The 23,653-nt window shown below is 38.5% G+C and overlaps 1 protein-coding gene across 21 annotated transcripts in view; it reads right to left on the minus strand.

Annotated features, from left to right (window-relative positions):
- Window positions 1-23,653, minus strand: part of LOC139758387 (uncharacterized) — a 126,537-nt gene that overhangs the window by 28,578 nt on the left and 74,306 nt on the right. For 9 of the 21 annotated variants that reach the window (XR_011714815.1, XR_011714814.1, XM_071679720.1 and 6 more), the window contains 2 exons: window positions 15,971-16,587; window positions 6,128-6,187 (listed from right to left, as the gene is read on the minus strand). Coding sequence is in view for 19 of the 21 variants with exons in the window: in XM_071679720.1 (XP_071535821.1) it covers window positions 6,128-6,187; window positions 15,971-16,587 (677 nt within the window). In the remaining 2 variants the exon portion in view is untranslated. Of the gene's footprint in view, window positions 1-6,127; window positions 6,188-15,970; window positions 16,588-17,429; window positions 17,597-23,653 lie in introns of all 21 variants that reach the window. The other 12 variants (XM_071679729.1, XM_071679727.1, XM_071679725.1 and 9 more) reach the window with 4 other exon arrangements.

Genomic DNA, 23,653 nt, shown 5'->3' on the forward strand with positions numbered 1-23,653 from the left:
TCTCTCCATGTGACCAAACCATTTCAAAACACCCTCTTCTGCTCTCTCAATCACACTTTTTATTACCACACATCTCTCTTACCCTTTCATTACTTACTTGATCAAACCACCTCACACCACATATTGTCCTCAAACATCTCATTTCCAGCACATCCACCCTCCTGCGCACAACTCTATCTACAGCCCACGCCTCGCAATCATATAACATTGTTGGAATTACTATTCCTTCAAACATACCCATTTTTGCTTTCCAAGATAATGTTCTCGACTTCCACACACTCTTCAACGCTCCCAGAACTTTCGCCCCCTCCTCCACCCTATGATTCACTTCCGCTTCCATGGTTCCATCCGCTGCCAAATCCACTCCCATATATTTAAAACACTTCACTTCCTCCAGTTTTTCTCCATTCATACTTACCTCCCAATTGACTTGTCCCTCAACCCTACTGTACCTAATAACCTTGCTCTTATTCACATTTACTCTTAACTTTCTTCTTTCACACACTCTACCGAACTCAGTCACCAGCTTCTGCAGTTTCTCACATGAATCAGCCACCAGTGCTGTATCATCAGCGAACAATAACCGACTCACTTCCCAAGCTCTCTCATCCACAACAGACTGCATACTTGCCCCTCTTTCCAAAACTCTTGCATTCACCTCCCTAACAACCCCATCCATAAACAAATTAAACGACCATGGAGACATCACGCATCCCTGCCACAAACCAACATTCACTGAGAACCAATCAATTTCTTCTCTTCCTACACATACACATGCTTTACATCCTCGATAAAAACTTTTCACTGCTTCTGACAACTTGCCCCCACACCATATATTCTTAATACCTTCCACAAAGCATCTCTATCAACTCTATCATATGCCTTCTCAAGATCCATAAATGCTACACACAAATCCATTTGCTTTTCTAAGTATTTCTCACTTACATTCCTCAATGCAAACACCTGATCCACACATCCTCTACCACTTCTGAAACCACACTGCTCTTCCCCAATCTGATGCTCTGTACATGCCTTCACCCTCTCAATCAATACCCTCTCATATAATTATCAGGAATACTCAACAAACTTATACCTCTGTAATTTGAGCACTCACTTTTATCCCCTTTGCCTTTGTACAATGGCACTATGCAAGCATTCCGGCAATCCTCAGGCACCTCACCATGAGTCATACATACATTAAATAACCTTGCCAACCAGTCAACAATACAGTCACCTCCTTTTTTAATAAATTCCACTGCAATACCATCCAAACCTGCTGCCTTGCCACAAAGCTTTTACTACCTCTTCTCTGTTAACCAAATCATTTTCCCTAACCCTCTCACTTTGCACACCTCCTCGACCAAAACACCCTATATCTGCCACTCGATCATCAAACACATTCAACAAACCTCCAAAATACTCACTCCATCTCCTTCTCACATCACCACAACTTGATATCACCTCCCCATTAGCCCCGTTCACTGATGTTCCCATTTGTTCCCTTGTCTTACGCACTTTATTTACCTCCTTCCAAAACATCTTTTCATTCTCCCTAAAATTTAATGATACTCTCTCACCCCAACTCTCATTTGCCCTCTTTTTCACCTCTTGCACCTTTCTCTTGACCTCCTGCCTCTTTCTTTTATACATCTCCCACTCATTTGCATTATTTCCCTGCAAAAATTGTCCAAATGCCTCTCTCTTCCCTTTCACTAATAATCTTACTTCTTCATCCCACCACTCACTACCCTTTCTAATCTGCCCACCTCCCACACTTCTCATGCCACAAGCATCTTTTGTGCACTCCATCACTGCTTCCCTAAATACATCCCATTCCTCCCCCTCTCCCCTTACATCCTTTGTTCTCCCCTTTCTCCATTTTGTGCTCAGTCTCTCCTGGTACTTCCCCACACAAGTTTCCTTCCCAAGCTCACTCACTCTCACCACTCTCTTCACCCCAACATTCTCTCTTCTTTTCTGAAAACCTATACAAATCTTTACCTTCGCCTCCACAAGATAATGATCAGACATCCCTCCACTTGCACCTCTCAGGACAATACCATCCAAAAGTCTCTCTTTCACGCGCCTATCAATTAACACATAATCCAAAAACGCTCTCTGGCCATCTCTCCTACTTACATATGTATATTTATGTATATCTCTCTTTTTAAACCAGGTATTTCCAATCACCAGTCCTTTTTCAGCACAGAAATCTACAAGCACTTCACCATTTCCTTTTACAACACTGAACACCCCATGTACACCAATTATTCCCTCAACTGCCACATTACTCACCTTTGCATTCAAATCACACATCACTAAACCCAGTCTCATGCATCAAAACTACTAACACACTCACTCAGCTGCTCCCAAAACACTTGCCTCTCATGATCTTTCTTCTCATGCCCAGGTGCATATGCACCAATAATCACCCATCTCTCTCCATCCACTTTCAGTTTTACCCAAATCAATCTAGAATTTACTTTCTTACACTCTATCACATACTCCCACCACTCCCGTTTCAGGAGTAGTGCTACTCCTTCCCTTGCTCTTGTCCTCTCACTAACCTCTGACTTTACTCCCAAGACATTCACAAACCACTCTTCCCCTTTACCCTTGAGCTTCATTTCACTTAGAGCCAAAACATCCAGGTTCCTTTCCGCAAACATACTACCTATCTCTCCTTTTTTCTCATTTTGGTTACATCCACACACATTTAGGCACCCAATCTGAGCTTCGAGGAGGATGAGCACTCCCCGTGTGACTCCTTCTTCTGTTTCACCTTTTAGAAAGTTAAAATGCAAGGAGGGGAGGGTTTCTAGTCCCCCACTCCTGTCCCCTTTAGTCACCTTCTACGACACGTGACGAATGCGTGGAAAGTATTCTTTCTCCCCTATATTATACATGACAGCTAGAGACTGAGTGTGAACGAATGTGGCGGGGTGGCGAAGGGAATGAATAAGGGCAGACAGTATGAATTATGTACATGTGTATATATGTATGTGTCAGTGTGTGTATATATATGTATACGCTGAGATGTATAGGTATGTATATTTGTGTGTGTCGATGTGTATGTATATACATGTGTATGTGGGTTTATGTAACACTATGACTTACATTCCTCAAAACCAATTGACACCATTATTTGCTATTCTTTATAATAAATCTAAAACCTATGTCCAAATTCAATTATCATTACTGATACTGACATACTTAATTTTCAGTTGTCCTTAAAGCATGATTAAAAGAAAATAGTAGAGTTTAAGTTTTTAATACAATAGTCCAACAAATTAAGCAGAACCACCACTGAATTGTTCAGCTGCTCCTAGAAAAAAAATCATAAATGAAGAAAGCTGGTAGAGTTACCAATATACTGTAATCATTGGTCTATGAAACTTGTCACGGTGACATCACACTGATTTGATACAAGGACTGACGCTCATAAAAGACAATCATGTCATTATCCTGGCGCCTGAAAATGAACACATGATTTACCTAATGAAATATGCAGTGTCAACCACAAAACAGATGCCTAATCTTCTGAAAATCAGATTAATAATATTCATAAAAATCAAAAATCAAACACTTTTCAACTGCTCTCACAGAATTTGACCAGTGATATTAACCATCATTTAAAGAAGATGCTCACACGAAGCAAACAAATTTTCCCTGACCAATTACTAGTACACTATGATGAAAATGTCATCAAATCTAAGTATGATCTCTTGAATCCAAATTGATAGGTATGTGCATTTACTTCCTCAAAGAGAAAAGAAAATGGTTCTCCACAAATTCTGATTCCATGAAAACTAAACATGCTGTAAGGTTATTTGTCATACCTTTGAGACAGAGAATGTGGGTTTTCAAGTTTGGAATAATTATTTTTCTTTCTTACTAACGGCAGAACCTATAAGTATCTGAAAGGTAATTTGGGGGTAGTCACACAGCCATTTTATCCTCTAAAATGAGATATATCCAAGAGGATTCACCCCTTCACCCATCAACAAATATATGAGTAGCATTTGCTAATTTACAGGACTAAGTGACAATACAAGCATCTACCAAGGCCTATGATGTCATGGCCCAGAGGTGTCATATGTCTTTGACCCACATTCATTCAAAGACTGGCAGTGTCTGTGCCAAAGGCCTTTCACTATTCAGAATAAAAAAATTTGGCTTTTCAAATAGAAAAAAGAAGGGGTACACTAAATAGTTTACATACTGTATATTTGTATCTAATTGCATTCTTAATGTAAGTTCTTGTCAATGGAACTGAAATAGACAGTGTAAGAAATAACAATAACTATACAGGTGTATCTAAAGATACCGATCACCATCTTTGGTCACATCATCTTTCATACTTGCTTATGAAAAGTGAGCAACGTTCAAAGTAAATTTTTTTTTAAGAGAATTTATGTATGATATTCTTTAAAGCACAAAAACAAAATACTACCCAAGAAAATGTGCATCGTTGCCCTTGCCTGGCTGAGGTTCATAGCCACTAAGGCCAAGGTTAATGTCTGCAGAAGCATCTTGCAGAATTATCTGAAGGCCAGTAATTTTCTACAGAGCATTTTCTCTATGGGTGAGAAACAATCTGGTATGAACCTACATATCTACCTCAACTTCTGAAACTCTTCAAGCCAGTGAAATGCAGTTCACTAATTGGTGCTAATCACTTGATAATGGTATGCAAGGTGAAAGATGGATTGGTAGATTAATTCATGGGTACCTAAGGCTTTGATAACCTCTGACCTCTTATAATCTCCAAGGCAAGCTGTCTAAGCTGTGTTGCCATATGACATGCAAACACAGCTTTCAAGTTGGCTCCACTAATTTGTTCTTTAAATTTTTCAGAGCCTAGGACTTCACCCATAAACAATGAGAACAATGAAATCAATCAATTCAGGGAAGATCTGAAAAATGAAGATTATCAAGGGAATTCACATAAACAAGTGCCTCCATTCATTGGCCTATCCAAAGAGGACCCCATGTGGATTTGAGCTCCATAAACGACAGGTCACTGTGAGAGGCAGAATGGCAAATCAACTTGATATAGCAGTGGCACCATCTTATGGTAGTTTTGGTTATCATTTATTCTTCTTATAACCAAGTGCTTCTCTCGCCTTAGTGAGGTAGTGTCAGGAACAAACATACAAAGATATCAAAAGACATCATTTGCACACATCCACTCTATAAATGTCATGTATAATGTACAGAAAACAGAGCCAAAAATCCACAACCCAGCCCTACAGACTATTCTATGGTTTACCTTGACTACATCATATATCCTAATTCAGCCCAATGACAGCATATTGACCCCCATATATCAAACTAATCCACTTCATTCTGTCCAATAAACACCTCTAACCCTAGAACATGTTCAGGTCCTGACACCCCAAAGCCTTTTACACTCCATCCTTTTATTTCCTTCTAGGTTTCTCTTGCTTCCTTCACTTTTGATGAATAAATCCTCTTATATATTCTTTCTTTGTTTATCCTCTTCAAATGTCCACACCTTTTTGACACATCCTACTTTGCCTTCTTGATCAGACTGCACTTACTACCATACCTTTCTTTTACAGTGTCATTTCTTACATAATCAACCAGCCTTACACCATATACTGTCCTCATGCATTTAATTTCTAACATGTCCATCCAACTGGGACAACTGTACTATCAAACATACCAACCTTTGCCCTTACAGACAATGACACCCCTATCACATACTCCTTAAAGTACCTGGCACCTTAGTCCTCTCTCCCAACCTACAACTCATACCCTAGTGGTTCCATCTATTGCCATGTCCACGCCCAGTCAATCTATCACCTGGAATTATTTCTTAACATGGGTGAGAACTAAAGACCACTGTAAACAAAGTATACGGGTGCTCTGGCAACTTCTGCATCTTTAACTTGACCTTTTGTTTGACAGAAGCTCCTGCATGACTTACATGTTAGACTACAGTAAACCCATATCATCACTGCCCACTGAACATCAAGTGCAGAAAAATATGATGGACAAATAGACAAAGTGCATCAAACTGAAAGGACAAAATAAAAAGTGAACAAAATATTCATGCAGTTGCAAGAATGCAAATATTGAGCATAGTATTAATGAGCGGAACCTTTTTGTTGGTGGAGGTGGCAGCTGCAGCAGCAGACTCCATCACACTGTCCAGTCCTATCTGTGGAGAGAGACAGCTAGTGAAGGGGCTGTATGGGGGTCTCATGGTGATGCCCAGAGACCGGATCATGGCTGTACTTGAATTCTGAGGACTCTTTAATAGTAAATGAAAACTACCAACAGTGAGGCCGTGAAGAGTGCCAAAGGGGTATTTTCTGGTGCTGTCAAGGATACCAACTGGGTACTTTCTCATACTATACTGAAGCTATGCTGGGGTCTGAGGAAATTTAAGGGTATCACTGAAAGCCAAAATTTCCAGTCACAATGAGTGCTGCAGGAAACTAGAATTTTGGATATCACTAACTTTACCATTTGAATTTCATGACTAACTGGCTCTTAAGAGCCAGATTATGATTCATAGAGTACAGTTCTACAGTGAAATTTGCAAGTTTGTGATAGCGTCTGTCAAAATATTTGAGACCAGACTGGACTTACATGAAATTCACAAAGGAATTAAGGAATCCTTAAGGAAGATATTACTGACAGAAAAAGAAACTGAGGTCACACTGAACATTGCATTTCACTGCTACACAATGCTATGGGATCAACAAAAGCCAAAGAGTACCTAGCATGTTCTGATGAACTTTCCGAGGTCACACTGACCTGAAGTATTTAAATTCATCATTCAGAGTTCCTTCACAATCGCAGACAGCCAGAAAGCACAGATGTTAATAAAGATTTAAACCTTTAACTGGTTTATTGTTGCCTGTTATGTATACTTTTAGAAACTGCACATGTCAGTAATGAAGCTATTCCTAAGTCAGTCAGTGAATCTTTTTTTTTCATGAACACATCCACAACTACTGGTATCTGCCCTCCCAAGTATAATCTATTCAGACACGTTTGTTTCTTTCTTTTAGGTGATGAATCAGAGGCAGCAGTGTTTCATGTACCTTTGCTTTTTAAAGTAAAATACATATTATTCTTTCAAACTCAATTTAGATTTCTATGGCATTAAAGAACTCTCCACATTTTCCTCCTTCATTAGCTCATGGATGGTTTAAAGCTACCAGACAAAAGATTTTTTAAAGCATAGCCTAAGTGATATCCAGAGGATAGTCATTTAAAAAGGATTAATTTCATCATATTCACTTCGTTTCCATTTCCTTAGAAAGTTGCTCTTACTTTGAGGCTAAAAGACTGTGTTTATGAAGACGACTGGTATCAAAAGGTTTCACTGACTCTGTTAGTTTAGGATTATGCATTCAGACATCTTTTGGGTCTAATCCAGATTTCTCTAGTTTTCTAAAATGATCACCTCATTTACCTGAAACAAGTCCTTCCATGGCATGCAACACTCCTAGCAGAATCTGAGCCACTATCACAACAATCTATATGGTTTTCTGTATTATCCAAACATACTTTTAGTGTTTGCAGGTACATAAATTGTTTTATCTTCCATCAGTGGATTTCAGCATATATATATAGCATACTAGCTCCTTCTACACAATATGATGATCAGGTGTTGGCATCTTATCTTTCAGCAGTACGAGAAGTGATCTTAACAATCAAGAGAAAGTGATCTGAGGATAAGTTCTCAAATAGAAAGTGACATTCTCATGACCTTTTATAAGAAATGCTGATTCACGTGTTTGAAGCTCCCTGTGTGGGAGGCTGGTTATTTTAACAACAGTTAAGAACAATATTTCAACAAAATGCACTGGTTTCTGGAAAACTGTTACTTTTGGGATTGCATCAAAATCATCTAAAACACAGAGCACATACTGCACCTTTGGGCATTATCAGTTACAGAGGTTATTCTCCATATATATTTCAACTGCTCCATCCTATCCAGAGGGGAACAGATATAGCTATCAAACATCATTTAATCTAATCATCAGCTTCAATACTGTGGTTTCTATGACATAAAGCCATTCAATACAATACTTGTTATACTCTGCTATATACTGTAAACTGTTTAGATATACCCATCAGTGCCAACTGAACATTGCTGCCTTCCACGGCATTTGCCCTCATTTTACGTGACATCACTAGTTAGAGCACTAGCAATTGTAACTCGGAGAATGAACCAATGAAAAGTGAACTATAATTCACCTATAGAATGGATCATGAATCTACCTAGTAGGCATATGAAAAATGATTATAAGGTTATCAATACAGTAAGTTATTCTTCTCAGCCAGTTTTGGAAAGTGGGAATGTTTTAAATCTTGGAACTTTAACACTGATGGCAAGGCATATAGTGGCAAGTACCATTGTAAGAAAAAACTAGAAAAGTATCTTATGAAAAAGTCTCAAAGAAATGTTGAAAAAGTATAGTCATCAAGACTATGTATGGATTGTGGTCACATATGCAGAAGTATTACAAAGTATTTGAAATGTTCTTTTTCAATTTTCATGACACTGAACAAGTTAGTGTTGGCTAAGCTCTGCTTTTACTGCCTCATGTTTGATCTTAAGGATGATTATGAATTTTTGATCATTTTATGATGCATAGGATTTTCACAGTGAATTTCGTCCTACTAACAGTGAAATAAATTTCAGATCTGAAAGTGAAGTTAAATTTTGAATATAACTGCTTAGGAATGAACCAGAAACTGCTCTTGAACATGCTGATCATGGTTTCTGCAAAGCGTACTTAATGTTGACCGACAATCTTTAATGCTTAAATTCTACAAAATGATTTCTAGCTCAATGACCACTCAGTAGTCGACAGCTGCAAAATACAATATGAACATGTTTACATCAATGAAATTAAAATATTTTGGAGTCCGCATGGTCCTTTGCTTTGATTTGGTTGATGTAAAACTGTGTTGATGAAATGTTCTCTACTGAATCACTGACTGTTTTTCTTTTAAAATAGCATCAACAATGATCATTACCATGGCAAGTCATTCCTCAATGAAATGCTTGTTACAAACATGTGCAAACTTAATGCCTGAAATCTTGCATTCAAGCAACTGACATCAGTCATATGTGAATCCCTAGATGTAATGGCCAATGGCATATTACACATCTCTGTAACAAAGAATTCAAATTGCTGTATGCATATGCTATCACTAATCTCAAATGTGAGAAAAAATCAAAGTTCGGCCTTTCCAAAGACATTTCTTTGGATTTGTTAGCAAACTGCCAAGTGTTTCTTGTCCCCTTAAATAAGCTCCTTTACTACAGCTTAGTGGGTCCTAAAGAAAACACCACTCTGATTCCTGAGTTGTAACTATGAATGAGACAGAGAATTAAGCAAATTTAGAACATTAAAGGTATATGTCTTGTATTTTCATCAGGAAGCAATCAGGTTTCCTAAAGTCCAGCTATGTGTAACTGTATGCACACTTTTCATGGGTTAAGCAGTAAGCCTGAACCACGGACAGCAGTAATAATATCCCTATTCATTATCTTAGGGCAAGCAGTAAAACTGAACCACAAACAGCAGTAACACTAATCATATTCATTATCTGTCTCTTAGTAGACTGACCATTAATGCAACACAACACCCTCTTCCCTCTCCCCATTGGAGTGATAAACCTTGAGGGGAATGGGGTCAACTAAGGGGTAATACAGGCTGGAAGGGTGGATAGAATGGGGTAACACTTTCTTATACACAAATGTTCCCCAGGACTGCCAACAAACCATTTCTGCATGATATCTGCCATATGTGATTTTGGGCAAAAGGGTTCTTTGAATCCTCTTCGTTCATCTTGTCCTCTCAGCCAAAGATGCCTTCAATTCCTTGATGGAGACATTATAATCCAACTTCATCAAAAACACCTAATACATCTTATGCAAACACTCAACTTGGTCCTTTGCATCAGCAGTGTCAGCACTTTCTAAATCTTCACATAAACCCTTCATCATTATCATGCATAACATATAACTTCCTGTCAACTAATTCACTGCATTTTGTTCTTTAGATGAATGGACTATATCATATTACTTGAATTGGCAACCTGTCTACTTCCCAGTGAGTATATCAACTACTCTGTTACCTGTCATATTCTAAGTAGAAAGTCCTTTCACATATATCCAGTGACTGAGGCTGGAACTCTGTTGACACTGCCCAAGATGTGTAGCTTATTCCACTGTTGATGCATCCTGTTCTTCACAGGTATTCCCTGGAGTTGTTGCTGGTTCCTAGCTTCTGTGATATCATCCACCACACCCAAGCCTAGTTGACTTTATTGAAGACACAAGTGCAACATATGCAGACAATCTTTGTTGAACTACCCAGCAGTATCAAAGTCCATGGATGTGTAACCATCCATAATTGTTAGCATTTACTGTTTCAGCCTCAAGTCCCAGCAAAGCACAGTCACTGAAACCAAATCAAGCTAAACAATTACCTCATGCATTACTACAGTTCCATCTGATATTTTAGCCATGATCATGCTAAGAACAGCCCTCACAGGAGATAAAAATTCCAATTCCTTTCCCACTCTACTACAGTGATTTAGAAGCCCAGAAGTATCAGCCCAGGTGATACTATAAAGAAAGATAATGTTAACATTCCCACACATAAGCCTTGTAATTCATAAGAGAGTATCTCATGCAAGATCTACATGGCCTTAACTGTGCATATCTAGGACTTAGTCTTCCTTAGGAAGTCCTACTTGATAATGTGGCCAACAGAAAACACAAACCAGTTTCCAGTCATTCTTCTTTTGCTGTAAGTCACATATACTTGCAGATGATCATCAAGCAGCATCTTTCAGGTCATCTTTCCTACATGCCAGCAAACACAGTACCTCACTCAAAAGCAGTGGCATTTAGCAGCCTTTTCATAGCACAGGAGCCCACCATGTTTGAAATATCAAATGTGTACGTCCCAGAGAATTTGTACAGGGGCCCACTTATGTTTGAGATAGTGGAAGGGATGCTAGATATAGAAGGCATTTCTCTTCACTCCATCCAACTATGAACAGCATCTATCCTGTACCTATCCTGCTACCTATCCTGTAGCAAACCGATCATGCATACAACAAAACAACTTTTTACTTCAAATCAGGCTTGGGAAGGATTCAGGGGGGTATAGGGTAGTATGGGTAGGAAGGGTGAATGAATGATGTAAGCACAGCAATGTCAGCCCTAGTGATGCTAAATGGGGGAATGTGTTAACGTCTCAACACATAAACTTGGCAGGTCTTGAGACAATATTCTCATGCATGAGTTCCAAGACCCAAGTCACAAATACTGTGAATTTAGCCTCCCTTTTGATGTCCTTACTTGATTGGGTTAAAAAGAAAAAATGTAGTGCAGGCCTTCATGATGTCTTTTTTTTTTAGCTGAAGGCTCGAGTCATGGACAAAAGTCCTCATCAAAGCTGGGCCTTGACTGAAACATATAGAATTATGAAATGGAAAAAGAAAATACAGGGGAAAGTATTTAAGAATTTGGGAGGAAGTGAAAGACCTGCTTTTTGAAATGAGCCAGGTCATAGTTATTGGGAAAAACACAAGAAGGTAGAGAGTTCCAAAGCTTCGATGTGTAGGGAAAGAAGCAGGTATCAAAACAGCCCATCCACTGTCACAAATTAATAAGCAGCATTCCAACTTTCCTGAATGCTAGAAAAAAAGAAAAAAAAAAGTGTCACTGATGAGAGATTGCATTACCAGCCTTTTCATAGCACAGGAACCCATTATGTTTGAGGTATCACCTCAACACAGGAAGCCACTCATGCATGAGATATTGGAAGGGATGCAAAACATGAGAGATATTTCCCATTCCTCTGGTCATCCTCACGTGCCACCCATGCTTAGGAGCACTACAGGCAACACTGCTCGACATGCAACAGATCAAGTGGAATCCATACCAAAACAAGAATATATCCCTTAGTTATTACACATTATCAATCAATTCCATCTAAATGCTGTCCCTATGTACAATGGTATTATATATCTAAACATGTGTGTGTGTGTGATTCTATTTGTGTTTTCGGCTAAGAGTCATATACTCTCATTGCTCTATCTCTTGTATGGCTGTACCACAGCTTTATTTCTATGTGTATACAAAAACACAAATAAAAACCCCAGCCTAAGCAAGATGCCCACATATTGACCAGCCCCAAGGGAAAGCTGAACAATTGGGTTTCACTGTGGGCCTCCCACTGCATTAAGGATTCAAACCTAAAGAGGCCCATATGTGTGAAATTAACTTCGTTCTGCCCAGGGAAGGAGTTTTACATTTGTGGGGCCCCATCTCTTGGACTTTCACTACTATCATAAAAATTCTTAACTCTGTATGTTGTTTGTATTTACCATGTCTTCATTATTCTCACTCAATTCATTCAACACTCCTGAGCTAAAAAAGTTATTCCTCACATCCTTCTTTGAAAGTTTCTTGCTTAATTTCACACTCTATCTTCTGGTTGCTCTATTCCTACATCTCACAAAGAAGTGTTCTCTGGCTATGTCAGTCTGTTTTAAAACCTTAAAGTTTGCAATCACATCACCTCTCACTCTTCTCTCATCCAAGATGGGTAAATGGAAGGCCTCTCCACTTCCCCTGAAACCCAGTCCTCTTAATTCTGGTACCATCTTTGTTGCTTTCATTTGGGCCTTCTCTACCAACTCTGTGCTTATTTAGGAGCAGTGACAAATTGTGAGAGGCATATTCTAATCTGGCCTTGTGTATGATGCAAACAGCTTGCTGGCTATTTCCTTATCTGTGAGCCTGAATGCCATTCTAATATTTGCTAGCAGAATGTTGGTCTCCTTTACTATTCTCCAAAGGTGGTACTCTGGTGACAGATTAGGGTCAATGTCAACTCCTAAGTCCTTCTCACACAGATTCTTGCAGTTTACTGCATGCTAGACTGATCATGTTGAGACCTTCTACATCAAACAAGCTTCTGGAAAACTCTAAACATATTAATTCTTTCTCTTCACCAAAGGTATCAGCACATTAACAGTTCTTTTCCTTTATGACAGTTTAATCTCAACTCATCTTTACCACTACCATCCTCAGTGAACATCACTCCAAAAAAAACAAATTCATAAACAACTACTTATTCTCAATACCCATCTCTTCCAAATGTAAGTTTTGAAAGATGAAAAAAATTCTAATGTAAGACTACTATGAACATCTAAGACAGCAATTATTTGATGGGGGACTATAACACATTACCCCCAAAATGAGGTGTATTTCTAGAGAATTCATGCCAATTTGACAATCATAAAATATATGGGGCCAGCATGCAACTGTTTATAAGGACTCATAAGGCCTATGATGACATGGTCTGGAGGTGAACATCTATCTACATTCATTCTCTGTGTCCTTGCCTTATGCCTTTTTCCCATCAGGAATCAAGAAGTGAATTTCCTTCAGGGAAAGGAAGAGTAAATAAACGAATGTGGGTAAGACTGCACCTACTGCTGAGATGGTTTTTCATCCTTTAAAAACCCACAATTCTCACCTATGGACAGAGCCCTGAGAGTATCCTACAGCATATTCACATGAGGAGGAAGGATTAAAAGGAAAAACTAAGAAAATTAAGAAAGGACTTAACCCATTTTGGACCATATCTTACTGATGGTACAATATGCAAGGCCAGAGAGTGAAGGTCTGGCAGGTCTGAATACAAACATCTAACAGAGGTATTCACTGTCACTGAAAGCCAAAGATCTCTTCTGTTCATATCACCCAATGAAAGATTTCTTAGGAAAGCTTACAAAAAAATCCCCATCCTTGCATCATCAGCGTTAACAGACAATCTTACATGTGAAAGGGAACCAACTTCTTGATTCTACCAGACACATACTTTGCTGAAGAGAAGTTACCAGAACTGTATTAAATCAATTGTTTTCCTGAATCTGTCCATCCTTTTTAGTTATAAACTTTGGCTTCTGGGTTACTCTTTACCCCCCAAAAATGTTAGTCAGATTTCGGTCAATTCTTATGCCTTAATGATTTTCAATGATGTCTGCCTGTTTTCAAAGCTATGCAGAATAGATATTTCATGTCATGAAGCTATACTGCTGATAAAGCAATTATACAGCAAAAGTCCAGGACCTATGACAACTCCCTTTTGAGCAGAGGTGAAAACCCTATAAGTCTCCTGACAAAAAAGGAAGTTAATATATACTCCTTGCAAAATAAGATATACTAAAGTTAAGTCTCACAGCCAAAGGCTCATGTATATCACTTTGATATGAAGTTGATTCATTACTGGCTTTATTTTTGCCAAGAAAAAGACTAGAGAAAATCTCTAAATAACCTGATTAAAAAATAAAAATTCTTTACAACCTCTTGACACTAGCCCCAAAAGGATTTCCAAACTAATTAACCTCAGAGTGGAATGGCAAATAATATGTAAAACTCAACTGGTAAGTGCTCTCAATGCTTTCTTCAAAGTATCTGTGTGAAAAAATCCAGTTGTGATGATTCCACAAACCAATTTTGATGCTGAATCTCCCTAGAGAACTAGGAAATCTGCAGTAGGAAATTTCATGTACCAGAGGTGTTTAACCCACTCTGGGGCTACTAGTCACCAAACCTTGAAAATGAGTCAGTCTTTGAATCACTTTCTCAAAGATCTTCATCTGACAAAAGAGATAATCTATGTCAAAACAATCTAACCTAAGATTATGACACTGACCCTATTGCCTTTAATTGAAAATCAGCACAATTTGAATTAGTAATACGGGATTGGATTCTGCAAAGAGGCCCACACCTATTGTCAGGATCCTCTTGAAGAAATCATATTCCTTAACTTCAACAAGGAATCCACCCAAATTCTACAAACTCCACATAGGGAAAATTTTCAAGTAAAGTGGTTCCTTAAGCCTGCTAGAGGGAGACTGTATCTCTCATCTACAGAGAGGTAGAGAAAGGCATGAATCTATTCGCTAAACAGTTGTGATACCTTCCATCAAAATCTGGACTCCTCAACCTAGCTTTAAATCAATCTTGACCCCTCAACCTAGCATTAAATCAATCTTGTAAAACATTCTTCATCTAAAGACGAGATGAAGTATGTATCCATCTCTTCAAAACAAATGGGTAGGTGTGTATCCATCTCTTCAAAACAGATGGACAATACTCAAGTATACATAAGAGTGCTTCCCTTCTTCATTAATCAGTATGCACATTCTTTACCCATGAAATGACAATACAGTAGTGTTAACTCAAACACACTTTTACTGTGCCTGTCAAAGACCAAAGAAAACAATCATCTGTTAATGTATTTATAATAAAGAGGCTCGGTCCCATACTGTACTTAAGGTAATACCTTTTGCTGACTTTCCATTCTCATATTAACCTGGCAGTAAAGAACTATCTACTGTCATTATCCCTGACTGCATGTGGTTTCTGTTCAATAACTTTCATTTCTAATTCAAAGGCCTAATTCTAATTGATAGCTAAACATATTTTTCCCACAAAAAGGTTCGCTCTCTTCTGGATTAATGTTTTATGGCACTGTAAATATCACTATACACTGCTATAGTGCCAAAATTTTAAGAATAAATGCATTCATGCTGCTATACTATATCAATTAAGCAAATAAAATCAAAAGGAAAGAATATTATGATTAATAATTCCAAATTCATATTTGAAACAAAGTTTATTAGCACAGCATCAAACTCTTAGTCATTAGCTTACATAAGGGGAACACAGCATGTGTTAAGAAAGTAATTATCAAGTTGACCAAAGTTCACAGTGAAAAATATTCTTTGTACATGCAGATTAACTGTCTGACAAGCTAGTAATCAGGCAATGAATTATCCATCTGATATATAAAATTTTCTTGACACATCCAGTGGTTTACAATATGACCAATAAGGCAATCATGTAAGGTCCATGAATGGTGATAATGCAGGCAGCACTTACTGCTCTACTGGAGGAAGATGAGACTTTGTTACTATTGAAGGTAGAAGAGCACGTATTTGGAGTCCTTTTATTCTTCCTTCTGCTGTGTCTGTTAGTGCTTGCAGGGTTACTAGCTGTAAGGGAGGGGTATTTGGGGTTGTGTGTGAAGGAGTCTTTGTAGGATGCATGTGTGTTAGAGGTAAGAGATGTTTGATGTGTAGATGAATGGTTTAAATTTGTGTTCATCATGAATGAACAAGTGACATTCTTTGCCTGTGAATTTACTGGTGTACCCCAGGGAGTAGGACAGCTTGTACTAGTATTAACAGTAGTTGCTGCTGACGAGTTTAAGAACCCAAGTGGTATGGCATCATTTGAGGATGAAAAAGAGGAACAATGCTGAGCATCGTTGGTATAAGCTGGTGGGGAGGAATCTTTCGGTGACAGGTTACTTGATGCTGCTCTCATACTTAAGAGGCTTTCTTGAGATACATTTTGTATATTTTCATCACTTTTTCTTTTTACTGTTTTCTTATCCATCATTTTTGCCACATCCTCTTTTATAACTCTTTGTTGTGCCTCAAGTTCATAGGAGAAATGGTTAAGCTCAGACAAAATGCCAGAGATTGCAGTGGATACTGGTAGTAGTTTTGTTGTTAATTGTAATTGCAGTGATTAGAGAGTTGTACATCATGTTATAGCAATTATGGTCACAGTAGTTAGAATGAGGAATGGTATGTTGGTTACGGTGGACATGGTGGTTAAAATTGTAGTAGTGGTGGCATTATGTGTTGGGACAGGGACAATGTTGTTGTGGATGAGGTGGTGGAGGTAAGGAAAAGGACAGCACTGTTAGCAAGCATCTACTCATAATAAACAACAAACTTACAAGTATACTGGGAGATCATAAGTAGCTCTGTAATGATGATGTCAAACTTTAATATATTAGTATATCTTCTGGTGAAAAATTCATTAGGATAAGCTGTTACTTGCACACTATGCAAACTCAGACTCAAATCACAGCAAACTAAACTATGTACATATAAGTACAGGTAGTTATTTTTTCACTCAGCACCTCAAATAGCAAACATAACATTATTAAATTAAAGAGTTAAATGAATTATGATTATACTAAAAATATTGAACTTTCTAAACTGTTTGACATCGCCATAACAAATCTTCCATGGTCTCCAACAATGTCTTAACCTTCACTGGGATCATGTCTCGTATAAATTGAAAAACCTATCCTAGCCAGAGTACTGTCCTCTGGCTCAGCAATCACTGTTCACCATCAAACTACTTAAAGATGAAGCAAGAAAGCATCATCACAATTTTAGCCATAAGTAATTAAAAATAAATCAAGAATGCCCCCATTTCATCTCACATGAGGAAGAATATTATTTACATTAAGAGTACTAGTATTCTCATGATCCCAAAGAAAGTTAGATTCCTACACTATACCTTAATACTAGGGCCTGACCTTGAGGATCTTTGCCTGGGCTTGTGCCTGGGAGAGAACCTCGGTGATCTTAGCGGCCGTCAGCTTGTCTGTCACTGAGCCCATCTGACACATGAGGCGCTCCATTGCCTTCTCTGTCTCCTCCAAGCGACGTCGAAGGTGGTCCAATTGTTCATCCTCTGTGGACCCTTATGCAAGTTATTTTTTTCAGATCTTTATGTGATACTGTGCATGAAACTCATGATGAGAGTGGGCAAAGTGTTCATCAACTGATGGCCCATTAACTCTTCACTATGCATATGATGTTTATAAGGCAACCTGGATCCACAGGTGTGTCCAATGTTTGGAATACTCTGAACCACTCAAAATCCTCAGATGAATGAAGTATAAAGTATCTGGGGTTTTCAACTCTACAGATTTTTCACTCACCTGATCCATATCATAAATCATTCTAAAGTCATTTCCTTTATAAGGTCATGCATGGATGCACCAATATAAGATTTACATTCTTGAAAGTATGACTGTTTTACACATTAATTAGAAAATCATACACTAAGTAAAAGCATTTATTGGAAAAATTCTGAAAATGTACATGTAAAGCTCTATTTTAACTGTGTATATTAATAATGAAAACAATACTAACTTGACAGAAATAAATAATATTCAAATGTTTCCCACAAAGTGTTTTCCATGCACTAAGTCTTCTATACTTACGGATAAATCTTTTTTTTTACTTTGCCAATAACCTATAGCTCAAGTAACTACATAAAACATTTTCTCAAAAAACATACTTGAACCAAAATTCAAAACTTCAGAGCAGAGTTCATGATCTTTTTGAGAATTCAATATTGGGCTAATTGTGTCTGATAAATACGTAATTACAGTTATAAGTATAGAAATTTATCTCAAAGTTATGGACATGGCTAACCCAATTTTACTTTGGAAGTTACCACCTTCAGTAAGAAAAGAATTAACATAAAATCAGCTTAACTTATATATGAAAAAGTAAAGTATGAAAAATCACTCAAACACACATTAGAATCCCATGTATCAATTAAGTCTCCCCTTTCTCTCTGCCCTCTCCACTTCTGACTCATAAATTCTCTTTGTCCACCTCACCCAACTCATTCTCTCCGCATGTCCAAAACATCTTAGCACAGCCTCTTCAACTCTTTCAACCATGCTCTTCATATTTTCACTTCTCTCTCTTATCCAATCATTAATGACCCAATCAACCCTCCCTAAACCTTGTATCATCCTCAAACATTTAAATTCTAACAATTTCACCCTCTTCCTTATATTCATAGATCATAGATCTTGCTTTGCATCCATAAAAAATCACTGGGAATACTCTAACTTCAAACATACTCACTTTTGCCTTCCAAGATAGTGATCTCTCTTTCCACACATTTCTAGCCACAACAAACACTCAACATCTTCACATGAAATAAAGATCCTCTGAATACCTCCCCACTTTAACATGCTTAGCACTCACATTTATGTAACAGCATTGGATCATTCCCACCCAAACCACTCTATCACTAACCATCAAACCCTATGTAGAAACAAAAAGCTTACCATTGCCTTTCACAGATCCTCACACTCTCAACAAATACAACACAAACAAAACATGTACACAATGAAATAACTTAACAAGCACTAAGCTGACCTAACTCAGGCTTAAATTCCAACCCATCAGACATACATGCATCACAAACAACTCTCACTAAACACACGAGTCAAACTCACTTACACGCTGGACATCACTCATCATGACAATTTTACAAAGACTATTCCAACATATCCTAACACCATTCATGCCCACAGTGCAACTACTGTAAAGAAAACACCAAGTATTCACAACTCAGCTGCCCTGCACTTTCTGCATGCAGAAACACACACATCACAATACAGGACTTTATGACTTGTGGTCCTGACCAGAGGATATGGTCAGCTTTTTGAGTGCTGCAGGAGCCTCATAAGGACAGACAGAACTCAAGGGGCAAGAAGGTATACGAGTTGAGCATCCCTAATCCAAAAATCTGAAATGCTCCAAAAACCAAAATTTTTTGAGAAGCAACATGACATTACAAGTAGAAAATTCTACACCCAACTTCACTTGCCCATACTGGGCTCTGATGCTCTGTTGGCAATAGTTTGTTCTCTGCTTTGTGGTACAAAGATATCTTCAAAATGTCAAAAAAGGCTTGCAGATACCCCTATGGGTAAGTGAAATATCTGAAATGGTTCTGATTCAAGGTGATCATGACAATAGAGACATTGAAGATGACTTAGTTAATGCTGTAGAAAAAGTGACTATAGTCGACATGGTGAAATGTTTGATGGACTTACTGAAGGACAAGAGCAGTGTATATCTATAACAGAAAAATAAATCATGTCAGTTTATAGAATAAAAGAGAGACTTCTAAGACAAAAACCATTGCTAATGAGGAAGATGACTTTGGACAAAACATTTAAAAAGCCACCCAGCAGAATGCTCCCATATCCCTGAAGGACCCACTTCCTGATCCCTCAACTTCTGATGTTCCTTCTCAAGATGATATCAACTATGATGTACCCTCTCCCAAAAGTCTCTCAAGCCATATGTAGTTCTAGTATTTGTTGATGCATTTATCTTTTTTTGTAAGCAGAGATAAAGTTTGTTTTGGTGAGCGCAAAACACTATTTTCACATAAAATCTGAATTTTATCACTTAAAATGACACGTTTGAGTGTAGCATGACCAGCAACATTATTATGTTGAAATTTTTCTTATTCAGTTTTCATTACATTTACAGCAACCTGTAATTGGTGTAACTCAAATTCTTATTTGTATTTTCATCTCAAATAAAACCTAAAAATTAAATACAATGTACTGCAACCTTTTAATCAAAACACAGCATCATAGGTGGAGACTGAAAACCTGCAGATGTTTGCTGTTATTGTTTGACAGCTGATGCTACTGTGCTGCTTAGTTACCCTAATCACATTATCTTTTATTGTATTAATGGCATTTCATATTTTTTTTAATTCTTTAAGTACTTACGTGTGAATAAGTGTAACAAGAATGATTGCATTGCTTATCAGTAGCATACAAATTCAGAGTCAGGAATGAAGCTGATGCCAAACAACTACAGACAGTCCAAATGAGCAGCTGAGGTTGTGAAGCCTTAGCTTTCTAATGGTTCAGTGTCACACAAACTTTGTTTCATGTGAAAAATTGGTAAAGACATTGTATAAATCACCTTCAGGCTGAGTATAAGGTGTATATGAAACATCAATGGATTTTGTGTTTAGTATTGGGTCCCATCCCAAAATGTGTCATTATGTATATGCAAATATTCCAAAATCCAAAAAAATCTAAATCCGATACACTTCTGGTCCCAGGCATTTCAGATAAGGGACACTCAACCAGTATTTCTACATTTATTTATCATACTTAATCGCCATTTCCTGCAACAGCAAGGTGGCGCTAGGAAACAGATAAAGAATGACCCATCCACTCATATACACAAACATATATATATGCATATATATCGAGGATGTAAGGCATGTGTAGGTGTAGGAAGAGAGGAAAGTGATTGGTTCTCAGTGAATGTAGGTTTGCGGCAGGGGTGTGTGATGTCTCCATGGTTGTTTAATTTGTTTATGGATGGGGTTGTTAGGGAGGTGAATGCAAGAGTTTTGGAAAGAGGGGCAAGTATGAAGTCTGTTGGGGATGAGAGAGCTTGGGAAGTGAGTCAGTTGTTGTTCGCTGATGATACAGCGCTGGTGGCTGATTCATGTGAGAAACTGCAGAAGCTGGTGACTGAGTTTGGTAAAGTGTGTGAAAGAAGAAAGTTAAGAGTAAATGTGAATAAGAGCAAAGTTATTAGGTACAGTAGGGTTGAGGGTCAAGTCAATTGGGAGGTGAGTTTGAATGGAGAAAAACTGGAGGAAGTGAAGTGTTTTAGATATCTGGGAGTGGATCTGGCAGCGGATGGAAACATGGAAGCGGAAGTGGATCATAGGGTGGGGGAGGGGGCGAAAATTCTGGGAGCCTTGAAGAATGTGTGGAAGTCGAGAACATTATCTCGGAAAGCAAAAATGGGTATGTTTGAGGGAATAGTGGTTCCAACAATGTTGTATGGTTGCGAGGCGTGGACTATGGATAGAGTTGTGCGCAGGAGGATGGATGTGCTGGAAATGAGATGTTTGAGGACAATGTGTAGTGTGAGGTGCTTTGATCGAGTAAGTAACGTAAGGGTAAGAGAGATGTGTGGAAATAAAAAGAGCGTGGTTGAGAGAGCAGAAGAGGGTGTTTTGAAATGGTTTGGTCACATGGAGAGAATGAGTGAGGAAAGATTGACCAAGAGGATATATGTGTCGGAGGTGGAGGGAACGAGGAGAAGACGGAGACCAAATTGGAGGTGGAAAGATGGAGTGAAAAAGATTTTGTGTGATCAGGGCCTGAACATGCAGGAGGGTGAAAGGAGGGCAAGGAATAGAGTGAACTGGAGTGATGTGGTATACCGGGGTTGACGTGCTGTCAGTGGATTGAATCAAGGCATGTGAAGCGTCTGGGGTAAACCATGGAAAGCTGTGTAGGTATGTATATTTGCGTGTGTGGACGTATGTATATACATGTGTATGGGGGTGGGTTGGGCCATTTCTTTCGTCTGTTTCCTTGCGCTACCTCGCAAACGCAGGAGACAGCGGCAAAAAAAAAAAAAAAAAAAAAAAAAAAAAATATATATATAAACACCCATACATGTATATACACATACAAATACATATATATATATCAATATATACACATATACATACACATCCACAGACATACAAATACATATACATATAAACATTCATGTTTGCTTGCCTTCAATCCATTCCCAGTGCCACCCCACCCCACAGACCTTTCCATGGTTCACCCCAGACATTTCACATGCCCTGGTTCAGTCCACTGAGAGCACATCAACCCAGTATACCGCACTGTTCCAATTCACTCTATTCCTTGCACATCTCTTACCCTCCTGTATGTTCAGGCCCCCTATCACTTAAAATCTTTTTCACTTCATCCTTCCACCTCCAATTTGGTATCCTGCTTCTCCTTGTTCCCTCCACCTCTGACACATATATCCTCTTTGTCAACCTTTCCTCACTCTTTCTCTCCATGTCTGTATATACATAATTCTTTTTCCCCAACCTTGATTGTTGTTTCCCACATTAGCGAGGTATCACTTGGAACTGATGAAGAAAGGCCACATCTACTCACATCCATTCTCTATCTGTCATGTGTAATGCACTTAAACCACAACTCCCTATCTACAATCAGACCTCACAGGCCCTTCCATAGTTTACTGCAGAAGCTACACATGCATGACTCAGTCCATTATATAGGGTATGGGAGAAAGAATTCTAGCTCAACATTCCCTTTTGTGCCATAGAATGTGACTAGAGGAGGCAGGAGCAGGGGCTGGAAATCCTACCCATTATGTATTTCAATTTCCAAAAAATGGAGCAGAAACCAAACAGGAAATGTTCATCCTCCTAGAAGGCTTTGGCTGGGGTGTCTAAATGTGTGTGAATGTAACCAAGATGAGAAGAAAGAAGACAGGTAGTATGGATGAGGAAAAAACCAAGATGTTCTGGCTCTGAGTGAAATAAAAGCTCAAGGGCAGATGGGAAGAATGGTTTGGAAATGTCTTAAGAGTAAATTCAGGTGCGGGTGCAAGGACAAGAGCAAAGGAAGGGGTAGCACTCCAGCTAAGGAAAGAGCTCTGGGAGTGTGTGAGAGTGTTCGGAAGTAAGCTCCAGACTGATATAGGTAAAAATGAAATTGGATGACAGGAGATGGGTGATTATTAGTGCTTATACACCTGGCCATGAAAAGATCATGAGAGGTGTTTTGGGGGTACCTAGGTGTGTCAGTAGCTTTGATGCAAGAGGCTGGATATCAAAGATGGATGATTTAAATGCAAAGGTGAGTAATGTGGCAGTTGAGGGTATAATCAGGAGGCATGGAAGTATGCTGCAGTGTGATTGGAAATGGTGAACAGCTTGTAGAGTTGTGTGCTGAAAAAGGACTTGTGACTGGGAATACCTGGTTTAGAAAGAGTGACTTACATAAGCATATGTATGCAAGTAGAAAAGACAATCAGCAGGAATCATTAGATTACGTACTAAGTAATAGGCATATAAAAGAGACTTTTATGTAAAGGTGCTGTGAGAGTGAAGACTTGTACAGGTTTTTGGGAAAGAGGAAAC

This window comes from Panulirus ornatus, chromosome 30, assembly GCF_036320965.1.
Source record: "Panulirus ornatus isolate Po-2019 chromosome 30, ASM3632096v1, whole genome shotgun sequence".
Lineage (NCBI taxonomy): Eukaryota > Metazoa > Arthropoda > Malacostraca > Decapoda > Palinuridae > Panulirus > Panulirus ornatus.